Below are 14,379 nucleotides of genomic sequence, written 5' to 3' on the forward strand. Positions count from 1 at the left end.
GAAACATCTCTAATTTTACTTTTAATAAAGTCTATGTGATGTAGCCTAATGGTCGGCTGTGTGGAGCTGATGACAACATTCTACCAGTTTAATTCGCAGCTACAGGTGAGTATGTTCTAGAAACTGACAGACAGAATAATACAAATAGAAGCGCATGCAGCTTATAGCTGTTATCCTGGCAGGAAGGTCCAACAATTATTAAATATTTTATTTTGACAAATTAAAAAGGTAAAGGGTAACAAAAACATGTTTTGAGAGGAATCCATATTAATCAGTCTATAAACTAACTGCTGCTCGTCATTTGACCAACTCTCCACCCTCAGACACCAATCAACACCATGCTGTCAAATGAAACGCCAGAGACTCCATCGCCTCCTTCCATTCACGCGGACCAGCGGCGCGAGGAGTTTTCAAGGAGTGTTTCGGTTGACAAGTTACACTAAAAACCACCTAAAGAAAGTGTTTTTCCTCCCGGAAGTCTCTATAGCGCTTGTTCAGACCTGCATCTTTATTAGAAACCTCCCTTGGAGTTTGACGCGGACCGCGTTTTTTTGCGCTTTGTTTTCTCGTGAATTTACTGTGACCGACGGGCAAATGGAGTCATCTTTTGAGTTTTCCAACTCTCTGGGCAGCGTGTCCTCCCTGTTGACTCGCTGCCGGACCTTTAAAGTGCTGGTGATTGGAGACTCCGCGGTGGGGAAGACATGCCTCACACACCGACTCTGCGCCGGAGAGTTCCCCAGCAGAGTGGAGGCTACCATCGGGGTGGACTTCCGCGAAAGGCAGCTGGATATCCACGGAGAGAAAATTAAGGTAACTGGTGAAGTGTTCATTCATCAATTAAAAAAACCTGAAAAGAAACTGTGGACACATTAACAGGCTAACTGTGCGCGGGACTGTGCCAAACTAATATTTTTACGCACAGCGGTGATTAAAAATAAACTGGTTGATAAAGTAATGTTGGTTCTGTAGGTTGAATGTTAATCCCAGTGGGCACAATTTAACCGAATAACCAGCCTGGACAAACAAAACTAAAAACTCCGCCGACATACTAATATTCCTGTTACTCTTACAGGTGTTTGTGCTTTTTAACCGTGACTTTATCATGTTTTATACTGCGTTTTTATGGCTCTTTAATGTCCCTCACTGCAGTGTCTCTCTGCCGATTTATCTCTCCCAGACTGAATGACTGAGAATTCTCTGGATGGAATAAGATCAGCTTGTTTGCAGAACTAGTGCAGCCTGTAATTCTCTGTAAATATTACATGCTTGACTCCAGCGGCATGTTAACTGTTTAATCAACAGCCAGCTAATTCAGCTCAGATTTGTAATTCCTGAAATTGAGACCTGTTTAATTTGAACCCCATGGTGGGAAGCCACGTGAGGGACTTGCATGTTTATTCGATGATTCTATCTTAAATCTGTGGGTGTTCGTGCTGTTTCCTGAGTGTTTTGAAACGACCACATGACAGAGGAAGTGTCTGTCAGTGGTGACTGTGGATTTGTTAAAGGGTAGACGAGGTTTCAAACTTTGTTCCTGCATGGTTCATCAAGTTGACAGTCTTTTGTTCAAAATAAACGTGTAGTTAAAGGTGCAATGTGTACAATCTGGCTGCTCGCTCCAAACAAATAGGGGGCAGCATTTCACCTTTACCACAGTCTAAATGTCTAGTCATCAGTTCCAGTAAAAAGGCAAACTACTAACTAACAGCAGGTCAAGAATGCTTTGCAAAATTCGGGGGATGAAATCAAAATACGAGTTGTTTTCTGATTTCTGCCAATAAACAAACTATCAAAACTGACTTCCAATGCGATTGACACCTCGGGGCATCTCTATTCCTTCGTCCTCTCATGTTGGACATGGCAGACTGGACGCTACAGTGACTCACTATCGCCTCTCGAGGTACAAGTGGCTTTATAAGACAGGACGTGCCGAGGCTAGCTGGTTAGCATGCTCATTTCAGTAGATCGCTGCAACACAATACAGAGACGTCTTTGACGGAACGTCAACGCTGTAACTTCTTCACATTCTGTTTGTTCATTATTTGTGTTGAACTAAACTTTGGGCCAGATCTTACACATTGCACCTAACAAAACATCTTGGGTTCCTTAATCAAGTGTTTTCTTTAATGCAAAGTATTTTATAATTTTATCAGAGCTGTTTGAGACTTCAAGGGCAAGTCTTAAGTCAATCGAGCCAATCTCATGCCTATCAAGTCAATACTCAAGTCCCAGAGGGCAAGTCTAAATCAGATCACATGTAATTCAAAGTGTTACAAATCCTTTGTCTTCCGAGTGATAATGAATGACTCAGCAGCTGAAGAGTTTCCTTTCAAATTTGTGTTTACAGGATTTTATGCAAAGTCCTTTCATCATCGTAAAACACATCAAGTGCACTTAATGTATTCAAGGACAGAGATCTGAGTTTTGATGATAACATCAACTTGTTTATTCCTTTTCTTTGTTTCCCCTCAGTGATGATTCACTTAGTGTGTGTGTGTGGGTGTGTGCATGCATGCGTGTCAGCATCAGCCTAGAGGTATTTCAACACATGATTTATTTTTGCCCTTCGTGCCTTCCCTCTCATTAATTTCCTCTTTGTCACGTTTTTTGTCTCTCTGCCACCTCGTCACCAGCTCCAGCTGTGGGACACAGCAGGCCAGGAGCGTTTCCGTAAGTCCATGGTGCAGCACTACTATCGCAATGTCCACGCTGTGCTCTTCGTATATGATGTCACCTGCCCCGCCAGCTTCAGCAGCCTGACAGCCTGGATAGAAGAGTTCAGGCAGAACTCCCTCGGGCAGGAAATCCCAAGGTAATGTGCTGACACTCACTAAAAGAACAGGCGTCTATCCTCAGGAGAATACGATAACGAATTATACCAGTCCATTACTTACACAAAGACAATTATTTTTGTATTACATGTTTCCTGAAAATGTATGTTTAAATTATGTATTATCTTATTTGATATCTGCTAATTTGTATACATTAAACACAGTTTGGTGTATGAAAGTGGAGATTTCTGGCTCAAAGTGGATTTAAAACTAATTTAGAAGAAAACGGTCTTTAAGAATATGCACTCAAGGCACTACACTTGAATTTGGTACATTAAGACAGTTATTTTTTGTTTCTGAAATTGTATGTTTAAATATGCAAATTATGCATATCTAATACTAACTTCTGGTGAATTTAGGAGAAATCTATATGCGCAAAGTAGTAAAATAAACACCTAAAAGTGTATTTTGGATGTTTTCTTCACTAGTCTGAAAGAAGACTCAAAATTGACCAGTGCAAGAAATGTGTTTTCCCTTAAATCATCTCGAACCGTTCTGCTTGAGTCAACAGCCTACGACCATATTACTCTTTTATGCAACTCTTAATATCGTCATCCTTCATTTGTCCGTTTCCGCTGCCCGTTGTCCTCCCAGGTTCCTGGTGGGCAATAAGAGTGACCTCCGTGACCCCAGCAGGACTGACGGCCAGGTGAGCCAGGTGAGCCAGGAGCAGGCGACGAGCTTCGCCAAAGCCCACAGCATGATGTGTTTTGAGACGTCCGCCAAGAACCCGCCAAACAAATGCGGTCGACGAGGTGACGGGGAGGTGCTGTATCAGCAGGATAAGGTAGAGGACATTGTTCTTGCTGTTGGTGCCAAACTGAAGAGACAGAAGAAACCTGCAGCAGCAAACACCTCGATGAACGGGTCCTTTAAAGTCCTGAACAAGAAAAGACCCGAGAAAGAGCTGTGGACCTGCTGCTGAGAGACAGACGGAACCGTTGGCCTTTTCAGATGGAAGAATGTTTTTAGCTCTTGTGCATGATCGTGTGAGTGAACGTATGTGTGTTTGTGTCAATAAGAGAATTACCATACTGTGCATGATGTTAATATTTGACCATAGACAAAAATCTTTTTACATTTGAAATATTTGCTGTTACTCCAACACTGAACTTTAATATTTATAAGTATGTGAGGCGTCCTTGGAAATTGTATGTATATTTGTGATCTTCTTGTTTTATAATTGCTGCAAAATAAAAGACTGTGAATGCAAACATTATTTGGTGGAGCATCTGTATACGAGTAACTTTGGTGCAGTGGTGTTAATCTAATCCTGTCTGTTTAGGATTTCCCACCACAGGACTGTGTCCAGATGGACGGCACATCACAGCAGTCACGCACCAGTCTTGTGCATGAGCAGTGTGGGCGTTGTGTATCACATGTGTTGTGATTTTGTGTCTAATCGATGATTCAGAAGTCATCACATGATGCGGGCAAACCTCTTCTGCTCAATGGTCAAGACAATCATAGATCCTGCAACGCACCAGAGGTACAGGCAGCTGAGTGTGTGTGCATGTACGTGCACGTGTGCGTCCAGGTGTCACAGTGGTGCAACATTCAACAGCCAACTGATAGATGTCTTACTCTATACTCAAGAAAGATAACTGGAGAGTATCTTTTATATTTTTCTAATTTGCTTTTACACAATTAAATAACATACAAATTAGCCACTAAATAAGTTGGAAAAGTGAGAAAAAAACTATGGTGTAGAAATCCATCCATCCATCCATCCATTTTCCTCCACTTATCCGGGGTCGGGTTGCGGTGGCAGCAGGCCAAGCAGGCTGACCCAGACTTCCCTCTCGCCCGCAACATTTTCCAGCTCATACTGGGGGATCCCGAGGCGTTCCCAGGCCAGCTGGGAGATATAATCCCTCCAGCGTGTTCTGGGTCTTCCCCGGGGTCTCCTCCCAGTTGGACGTGCCCGGAAAACCTCCAGTGGGAGGCGTCCAGGAGGCATCCTAATCAGATGCCCGAACCACCTCAGCTGACTCCTTTCGATGCGAAGGAGTAGCGGCTCGACTCCAAGTTCCCTCCTGATGTCCGAGCTCCTTACCCATATCTCTAAGGCTGAGCCCGGCCACCCTACGGAGGAAACTCATTTCGGCCGCTTGTACCCGCGACCTTGTCCTTTCGGTCACGACCCAGAGTTCGTGACCATAGGTGAGGGTAGGAACGTAGACCGACCAGTACATTAAGAGCTTTGCCTTCCGGCTCAGCTCTCTCTTCACCACGTGTAGAAATGAGAAAAATTCTCTAATTTGCTGACTGTTGTGAACAGCTACATAATGTCTGAAGCATGTCTTTGTAGAAGCAGAGTAGGGTTTTCCAGCTCAACTTGACTGACTTCTAAAGTGCACAAAGAACGGATCAAATCTAAAGCATATGTTTGAACATCTGACAATATTGTCACTCTTAACACCGGGATGTCAAACTAATTTTAATTCAAAAGCCACATAAAGACCAATTCAATCTCAACTGGGCTGAACCAGTAAAACCTTTGCATGTTAACCTAAAGATAACAACACCTCCAAATGTTTCCCTGTCTTTTAGTGTAAATTAGTATGAATGATTACTGAAAATGCTCCTAATTAATGGCTGATTTCTGGGTTACAACTAAAAACAAACCTGTTTCATTTATCTTCTCTGTTCTCAGTTGTCCACGCAAGTCCTTGTATCCTTTGCCATGAAGAGTCTGATAGTGGCGCCAAATATTACATTCCTTGACCACTGAAAGGTGCTGTGACACACAAAGCACACTGACTTCCCATTTACCTCTGTGGAGAAACAGGAACTGGTCTGTTGTTCATGGAAAACTCTGTACTCTGTGTCCACTTTTTTGACTGACATTTTCCACCGGTTGCCCCTGAATAAACAGTAGCTTACACTTGACAGAGGTGTCACGTAGCCTGTATGTAAGCAAGGTGGATCTATAATAGTGTTTCCAGCACCGGACCTGCTACTCTTATTAGGACAGCTTGACCTCTACTGGAGAAATAGGAATAGCAGTGCATTTTATTTTAAAAAGATTGAAATCAATGCCCCCTCTGCGCTGACATATGTGATTTCCACTGTAGCGAAGTACAATACTTCAGAGCAAGCCTACATAAATGAGCATTCCACTCATTTCAAACGATACCGTACTGCTCATCTTGTGAAAACAGATGTGCGCCTCTGGAGGAGCTTTAAGTGAAAATGTAATCGCTGAAGATATCAGAGTGATGTCTGGTTGAAGGATATCAACTTTCAACAGAAAGCCTTTTGGGAGTTTACCAGGCAGGTACAGACTATTGAAAAGACACATAGGAGTTGCATTATGGGAAATGTGGGGTCCAGTTTTTTTGGAGCTTCATCAAAACTAGTGAATAAAAGTCAGGATGTCTCCACGCCTGCTGCTTTGATTTTGACCATTCTTTTATGAGTCCCTTAACTTTATGGAGGATGACTGACTTATTTCTACTTGTACTCCTAGATCTCTCTATATATCTTTCTCTAACTATGTTGTCATTCTATTCACTTGAAACTAAGAATTATTTTGTTGTCAATACCTTAGAGGCAAGGTGCAATCTGCAACCTCATGTCGAGCTGCTACTATATCCTACTTTAAGTCCTTTAAGTCTTTAGATATTTTAAATATGTATATTGAATATCTATTTAAATAGTACAAGTGCACTGAAACTATGACACTTTTACTGTCTGAATACATCTGGTGTTGACACGTTGATGGGTGCAAACATATTCAATGTTAGTATAAGAGAGTAACACGTATTATTATAATACTTACTTGTATTGTTTTGTCTCTGCCAATCAGAGCCATGCATGGCGCAGGCCCACAATAGCTCTGGGACAGTGTGCATTATGCAACCGCAGTTCACTGTATCTTTCCGTAACACCACATGGGACTGTAATCCACTTGAAACCAGCATGAGGGATGTCTGATCCTCCACAGCACAGTCAACAAGATTTCATCTCCGTACGCAGCACGCCACACATTATAAACTGCAAAACCTACCCCAGAAAACTAGAACTAGATGTTATATTTACAAGGTTACTATAAATCTACTTAAGAATAATAAAAAAACACGACCGTTGTTCTGCCAGTTCGCCTGCAGGGAGCGCGCTCGTGTACTAATCTTTCTTGAAAGGGGTTGTACTTTCTGCAATCAGCATTGGACAGCGGCTGAGTGCTCCTCCTCGATCATCTTTAAAACCGGCTGGAAACACACGCAACACGCACTCATTCACCTGCTGCTGACTACCGAGTAAAGATGTTCTGCAGACGGGCATTGCAGAGAGTCGGGCCGCTGGCACGGAGGGCTTTCGAACCAACGTCCAGAAATGGTGAGCAGCCTTATAAAGGTTGTCGGTTAGTGAGGTCTGAGGGGAGTTTACGCCATTTTTACCGTCAAATTGATGAAAGTAGAGTGAAAGGTCGCTCTCTCGTGCGTTTAGCGGCTCGACTAGATTCAAATGAAATAGACTAAATGAATCGTTTTTAATGACTTTCCTCTCAGATTGTAAAACTGTCTAAACCGTGCTTACTCCTACACATTATTTTTTTTAAGTTAATTTCCAAAGCAGAGATTCCTTTTAAGTGTTTGCATTTTCATGCGAGAAGTGTGTGAAAGTGTCCTAAAAGGCTTCATTCTCACAGGGTTTCCATTGTGCAGAGCAGAAGGAGGCGTGTCCTGCTTTGGGAACACACCGTTCTTGCACATTATGAAAGGGCGCATCACTCTCACACGATAAAAAACTATTTTTCATTTAAAGGTTTTATAAGTTGCATCGAGTGCAGTTGTATTTTTTTTAATGCAAATATTCAAGCCTCGAGAATTTGCAGTATTTTCAGTGGAAAAAACGATTTACGAGTGATTCTTCGTCATGTCATGGTTACACGTTGTCCTAGGAGGTCTTATGTAGGGCATAGCTGCTCTCCATGTGGCCTAGCTCATAAGTGTCAGCACTCTTGAGAAGCCTGTATGAAAAAAGCATTTCCATAATGTCTCAAACGTACAGCCAATAACTCTATGCATCTGTTACACCTGGGGGGGAAAAAATCTATTAAGCTGATGTGTATTTTAAAACTCACTTTGTAGCATTTACATATAAGGTGAGTGGATTTGATCACTTGGCCTTAAAGGAGGCTTTCTCTTTTCACATGTCCTTCCCTCCCCCAATCATCCTTGACTTTGGAATCTGAGTTTGTGGAATTCCGCCTGAGGTCAGACTGTTTTGATTTCCTGTTATAAAATTTAAAAAAACTCAAGCTCTGACTGAAGCAGACAAAATGAATTATACTTTCAAGCATTGGTCTTGATGAAGCTTTTTCTGTATTCTGAGAAAACTGCTGGTGTGACTGGTATACACCAGTCCTGACCTGCTTTTCCTGCAGGCCAACATATGTACTGAGCACATGTCAGCTGACAGAGGGAGCAGGGGAGCACGTACCCAACATACACATGTGCCGTCATAGCAGCCATTTTGTCTGTTGTTGCCTGACATGCGTGTCCATTTTTACAGGCTTGAACCTCACTGCAGGGATTAACTGATTACCTGTATAAATAACCTGTACTTGGCCTTGTGCCTGCATGATGCTGCTGTGTCATGGGTATTAAGAGGACGAATGAGGGAGGACTCACTGCTACAGTGGCTCAGCATCCACAACCGGACAAATTGTGTTCATAGTTTTAGCAGGCAGTTAGTTTAGCATAGTTTAACATAAAGACTGGAAATCGGGGGTTCAACGGTATCAAAATCTGCCCAGGAGCACCTTTTTAAAGCTCAATAACTAATAAGTCTATTTGTTACATCAGTTACTGCTTCGGGGTCAAGCAATAAAACCACAATGTGTAACTTTTAGACTTTGTTGTTTGCACAGAACAAATCAACAAGATAAAACCTGCTAATCAGTGATCTTTTGTGGTGCTGGTACAGAGATTCCTTGCTTTTAGGTGCAAGTTGTCAGTGGTAAAGTCAAAGGGTGAGCTATGCTTTGCCTGAACACACGTGAAACATGTGAAGGACGAAAGGGGGCGGGGTGGGCTGTACATTGTGTTCTTTCACAACTTCAGTTAGCCTACTCAGGTTGCTGAGTAAACCACTTGCATGTGCACACACACACACAGAGGGAGTGGCTCATGCTAAAGATATCTTATGTACTGTGCACGTACGCTCTATGGTGTGTGGGAGAGACGGCTATGTAGGTAGGAAGAGATTAGGCTGAGGCTGTGTTTGGGACGCACGCTGGTTTTATTTACGACCTCTGCATGCACCACTGGCAATCCTTTTAAACGCCAGCAAATCTTTTCACACGGCTGCAGCCTGCCACATTCGCCACCACAAAAATAGCCAATTAGGAAGCTTTTGGCAGATCCTCAGTAGCTCCTGACATATGTGTTGAGGGACTAATTCATATGAATTCAAGCCCACTAGATACAGTTTGTGTGTTGGGGATTTAATTTAAGGAACAATTTGGTGTTTAGCTTGGCTGCTCTTAAATCTTTCCATCGCCTCTGCTACAACTGACCAGGGCTCTCTTGTGTAACTGGATTAAAGGATGGAGACATGTTGACACTACCAGAATGCATTAGTCTTTGTGCAGAGTCTAAGTTCCGATGGGAATTTTCTCAATGAAATTTCACTGTGATTTTCATCAATTGCTCATTTTGGATCGCATGAAACGAAAAATAAATGCTCTGTCCACTCACTGGTTGACTAAAGGTCCACAGCACTATAGTCCTAAATTACAGTTGGTCTTCATTATATAAACTCGGTAGCTGTAAACTTCTTTGCTGAGGTAAAGCTTCCAATCAAGTTTCCCACCTAACCTTGTAATTCTGCCCTTCTGTGTCTCTCAGCAGCTCCAGTGCGACACATGGCCTTTGGGGTCCCTGGTAGCTCATCCAACATGGCGTACTTTGTTCTGTGTGGAGGGGGCCTCACTGCTGCAGCCGTCTATGTGAGTATCTGTTGCTCCATTCCAGGTTCATCTGACCTGCAAGTCTGCATTATGACCAGGCGTCCGGGTCTGAAAAGGGAAGCCAATGCTGAACCTTAACCTTGCATTCTTGGCCATCAGGGGTCGACTCCTCTGGTTGCAAAAAGTCTAATGTAGTCTGAGTAAATGACCAGACTTCTCACTTGATTCATTACCTCTGTAAACATTGTGAATATGACTTTATGAATAGATGGTAAAGCAGGGTATGATTTAGGGTGTTGCTACCTTGTGATTAACGGGTCACTACCACACTGTTGTCTGTGTTTGTCTTACAACTTTAACTCTTTCAAACTGTATTTTCAATTCCTGAAAGTTAATTGCGATATTTTAGGCGACTGAAATGTTCCATTCAGCATTCGGTTATACTTGGTGCCACCATCTTCTGTCACTACTTGTTGTAAAAACCAAGACGGCAATGGTCAAAAACCAAGATGGCGACGACCAAAATGCTCTAAGCTTCAAAATGGCAGTCCATAAACAATGGGTGACGTCAGGGTTACTACGTCCACTTCTTATATACGGTCTATGATTTCTACCTTTTTGTCTTTCTGAAGGGATTTCTTAAAAAGGTCTTCCGCTCAAAATCTGTCGTTGAGTGTTTGTGTCGAGTGTAACTTTAAAGATGTTTGGTGGAATATTACTTGAGGTCATTAAGAGTAATCGCCTCGTCCTCTCCCTATTCCACACAGTGAACAACATTAAGAAGTGAGAAAGTAATTCTCAAGGAACGTAATATTGTCAAAATATTAAAACACTTGCAATGCTGTACGGACAGACTGGACTGTGTCGCAGACATCCCCACAGTCCAGACACTACTGTATGTAAAAGGCACAAAGAGCCTTCTATGTCCATTTAAACAGACACAAGTCCAGACAATAGTCAGACTCTTGGCAAAGCACAACTATGTATCAGCTGTGTTCATATAAGAAAAAAATGTCATTTTGTAATACTGTCACCATTTTTGTACTGTTATCATTTGTGTGCTAGAATGTAGTAAGTACATAACTGTTCTCTTTCTCTCAGGCCTACAAGAAAGTTGGCGGTGACAGTGAGGACAAACTCGCCTCCACAGCAAAGGGTCAGCTGCTGACACGCACTCTCAAAACACGCACTCAAACTCCTGAGGTTACATCTCCACATAATACTACAGAAAGAACAAAGACACATTTCTTGTAAATTACAACGTGATACGGTCACGTCGACGGCAAAGTCATCGATTATACACTTACACATTTATAGAAAAACCATGCTGCAGAGTTTTGTGAGCTAACTGTTAACGTCCGCATGCTCACAAGGACAACCCAATCATTCTGAAGTTAAGCAGCTATGTTTAGTATGTTTGAGAGCACTAACATTTGATAATTAGCACTAAACACAAGTACATTAGCCGGACCATTATTATAAATGGCAAAATAAAATCAGACTCTTGCTGCATCTCCTAGCTGGCTCTGGCTGCACCACCCAAATATCAACACGGTAGAATGATCACTCTCAATGGCTTTATCTTGCCTGTCTGTTTAGATTTCGGTCTGCAAATCATTGGTCTATTCAGCCAGTATGAGAGATCATGGCTCCGCGCCCAGTGCAGCTAACTAGCCTGTAATGGGGATAAGCAGTGTCTGCATCTGGTTCAGTTGTGTACATGCAGCCCGGAAGTGTTGTTTTTAGTCACAGGAGTATAAAGCTCTACAGCGCTGCAGAGTGACCTGCTCTGACTTTAAACTGGCCAGTGATCACGTTATGTAATAAAGCCAAAATGTCCTGGAAACTAAGTCCCAGAAGCATCTTCATGCACATGGTGATTAAACTGATTGTGATCGAGGATCATATTGTCCTGACGCATTTAATCTGAGTACACATCACTGAGTATAATTACAGTGCAGTCAGGTGGGGGGGGGGGGGTTTGGCTGCTTTTGAAACTAATTTTTCCTGTTGGGTCAGAACTTTCTTAATTCATTTGTGTTGAACCTAATAGTTGTGAAGAAGCGGTTATTAGTAATGTCACATGCATTGCTAGTGACCTTTAGTATGCACACTCTGAGGCACTTGAGGTTTTATCAGATTCTTGTTTCACTAACTAATTTGTCCTAAAACAGTTGGTTATACTAACTGGAAGATGTATAAAGAATATTAGCTCTGAGTTATCGGCTGACTCACTGAAACAAACTACTCTTTCATAGAGTTGTGCCCTTTTATATGATGCGTGTTATGTCTGCAGGTTGTGTTTCGTTAATGATGAACTGGTCAGTATTGTTGCTGTAAAAGCCGGCAGTTCAATTTTAAAGCATCTGTTTCTACCTCTACTCTTTGTAAAGAACTGTATAAACCAAAATGTAATGTCCTGCAGTTATTGAGACCAACATCTTTAGTGAGGTCAGCAGTTGTATTTCTGTTCAGAGGATGACATGTTAGGATTAAGGATTATCCTTCACTTAACTAAAATGATGAGGTTTTACCTTTTTTATTAGACCTAAATGCTTCAACCTTACAGTATGCTACCTGTTGACAGGAGTCAACTTCTTCAAATCTCAATCTTTTTATGAGGTTGCTATTATTTATCTCTGCTCCCACCCTCTTAATCTGCAGCACCAGAAGTAGCAGCTCCTGCAGCTGAACCCGCCCCAGTAGAGGAGGCAGCACCGGCCCCCGAGGTTGTGGCCGAGGTTGTGGCCGAGGTCGTCGCCGAGTCTGTCCCTGCCCCTGCAGAACCAGTAGCCGAGGTTGCTGCTGAACCCGTCGCAGAGTCTGTCCCTGCTCCTGCAGAACCAGTAGCCGAGACCGCTGCCGAGCCGGTCGTTGAGGCCGTGTCTGAAGAAGCAGCCGCGGTGGTCGTTGCAGAGCCAGCAGCAACAGAAGAAGCTGCTCCACCTGCAGCGGTAGAGGCTGCTCCTGAAGCTGCTCCCGCCACAGAGGTCGTCGCTGCCACAGAGGTCGTCGCTGCCACAGAGGTCGTCGCTGCCACAGAGGAGACGCCAGCAGAGGCCCCTGCAGTAGAAGCCCCTGCGGAAGAGAGTGCCGGTATGGCAGTAGTAGATGAAGTCCCTCCTGCTCCCGCTGCTGAAGCAGAGACTGCCTCTGCAGCCCCAGAGGCTGAGGCCGCCCCTGCTGCAGAGGTGGCCGCATAAAGCTGTGATGGTGCCATAGATTCCCAGGAAGTAGGGCTTGGAGTTAGTTGTGCTGTGTCCCACCTCTCCGGCCCCAGGAAAAAAAGGACTCATGAAACCCTATTTTGATAGAAGTGGGTAATTCACTTCTGGTTGTTTTTAATGAATACCAGTTAGGGGTTCATCAGTCCAGTTTTTGGGCACCTTCCTTCCCTTACCTAAGCCCAACCTTAAGACCCAAACTACAACATTTGGCATTAGGCTGTCTGTTTAGATTCAGTTTGGAAAATTAAATTTCTATCGGAATTTCTTTTATAACCAGAGCAAATCCAAATTATGGTTTGGCTGCTGTACAGTTAAGAGGAGTGAACTAGGTGATAAAAGGGATACAACTGAGTTCAGTTCAATGTTGTTCTCAGTGCCTTTTTTAAACGGGACAGCCTCATATTTCTTTGCCTTATCGAAATGTCAGCACGGTGAATGAATGTAGCCCGTTTTGATAAGTTGTTTAAGTTGTCTTGTGTGTCAACATCATTTGCACTTGGTCGTCTTCTGCTCAGCAAAGGCTTACTTCCAGCTATATGCTACGAATCCTTGCTTAGGTTAGATTTAGCATGCAAACGGTAGAGATGGAACAAAAAGTCGTTTGACCAAAAAACAGTTTGCTCTTTTCCTGGCTGCAGTTCTTGTCTACTTGTCATTTTTCTTATCATAATGACCATATTTTCTTTTCCCTCACACATTCAAATACTTTGGAATTTACCAGCCATGTACAAGATGTTTTTGTGTTGAACTTACTTCTCCTGTTTCTTTACTCTTTGAAATGTGAAATCTTTCAGTAAACACTGCAGAAATTCCATTCTGTCTTTGAGCACGTTGCCGTCATGATTAATGCAGTTTTCAAAGAATAAAACATCACTGGATGAGAAGGAAGTGTCTCAATATTGCATTTGTGCTCTTTATAGTCAAATGGTGAACCTATTAATGAAACGATGATTTATTAGCGTGAGTCAAAAACAATTATACAACTGGTTCAGGATAAGTATCTTGTCTGGAACGAATTTGTAGAAACTATTCTGCGACTCTCGTTAGCTGCTTGTGCTTGTTGCTTTGATTGTAGAACGTGACTGGCAGTAAATATTTTATTGTAGGTGTAGAAACACTGACTTCCTGTAGAAATGTTTAATTTCCTGAATAATCCCTGTGCCATGTTCATGCTCCTGTGCCTTCGAGCTCAAGACTGAAAGACGACGATCCAAAAAAAATCCAGTCTCCCTCAGGATATTGCTTGTTTAATGTTGTGACACGCAAATGACCAGCTGCACAGCTGGTCATTAAGTTAATCAAATGTATATAACTTTTTATCAAGCATTTCTCAAAAGATTTTAAAGTGGGGAAAAAAAAGTACAAAATCTAATTAATCCAGAAGCAATCTCAACGTTAT

General features: G+C 42.6%; 2 protein-coding genes across 3 annotated transcripts; both read left to right on the top strand.

Moving 5' to 3' along the window:
* Positions 1-467: 467 nt before the first annotated feature.
* Positions 468-3,934, top strand: LOC306695700 (ras-related protein Rab-33B-like). The gene is made up of 3 exons (XM_079159006.1): positions 468-813; positions 2,637-2,815; positions 3,429-3,934. Exons 1-3 carry the CDS (start codon positions 595-597, stop codon positions 3,757-3,759), a joined length of 729 nt encoding a protein of 242 aa, XP_079015132.1. The 5' UTR covers positions 468-594; the 3' UTR covers positions 3,760-3,934.
* A 3,132-nt stretch (positions 3,935-7,066) lies between these two features.
* LOC306695939 (uncharacterized protein) lies at positions 7,067-13,848 on the top strand. 2 transcript variants are annotated; one of them, XM_079159378.1, is made up of 4 exons: positions 7,067-7,175; positions 9,692-9,792; positions 10,855-10,909; positions 12,418-13,848. In XM_079159378.1, exons 1-4 carry the CDS (start codon positions 7,103-7,105, stop codon positions 12,954-12,956), a joined length of 768 nt encoding a protein of 255 aa, XP_079015504.1. In that variant the 5' UTR covers positions 7,067-7,102; the 3' UTR covers positions 12,957-13,848. The 2 variants fall into 2 exon arrangements, with proteins under 2 accessions (XP_079015504.1, XP_079015505.1); XM_079159379.1 differs by having other exon boundaries at positions 7,085-7,175; positions 9,695-9,792.
* Positions 13,849-14,379: the final 531 nt, after the last annotated feature.

The sequence above is a fragment of the Pholis gunnellus genome (genome assembly GCF_910591455.1).
Source record: "Pholis gunnellus genome assembly, chromosome: 5".
Taxonomy (NCBI): Eukaryota; Metazoa; Chordata; class Actinopteri; order Perciformes; family Pholidae; genus Pholis; species Pholis gunnellus.

Excerpts from the sequence above, each read along its gene's own strand:
- LOC306695700 (XM_079159006.1), top strand. The coding sequence starts at position 595 with ATGGAGTCATCTTTTGAGTTTTCCAACTCTCTGGGCAGCGTGTCCTCC. Across the intron at positions 814-2,636 it reads TCCACGGAGAGAAAATTAAG|CTCCAGCTGTGGGACACAGC; the intron begins GTAACTGGTGAA and ends CCTCGTCACCAG. Across the intron at positions 2,816-3,428 it reads CTCGGGCAGGAAATCCCAAG|GTTCCTGGTGGGCAATAAGA; the intron begins GTAATGTGCTGA and ends TTGTCCTCCCAG.
- LOC306695939 (XM_079159378.1), top strand. The coding sequence starts at position 7,103 with ATGTTCTGCAGACGGGCATTGCAGAGAGTCGGGCCGCTGGCACGGAGG. Across the intron at positions 9,793-10,854 it reads TCACTGCTGCAGCCGTCTAT|GCCTACAAGAAAGTTGGCGG; the intron begins GTGAGTATCTGT and ends TCTTTCTCTCAG. Across the intron at positions 10,910-12,417 it reads ACTCGCCTCCACAGCAAAGG|CACCAGAAGTAGCAGCTCCT; the intron begins GTCAGCTGCTGA and ends CTTAATCTGCAG.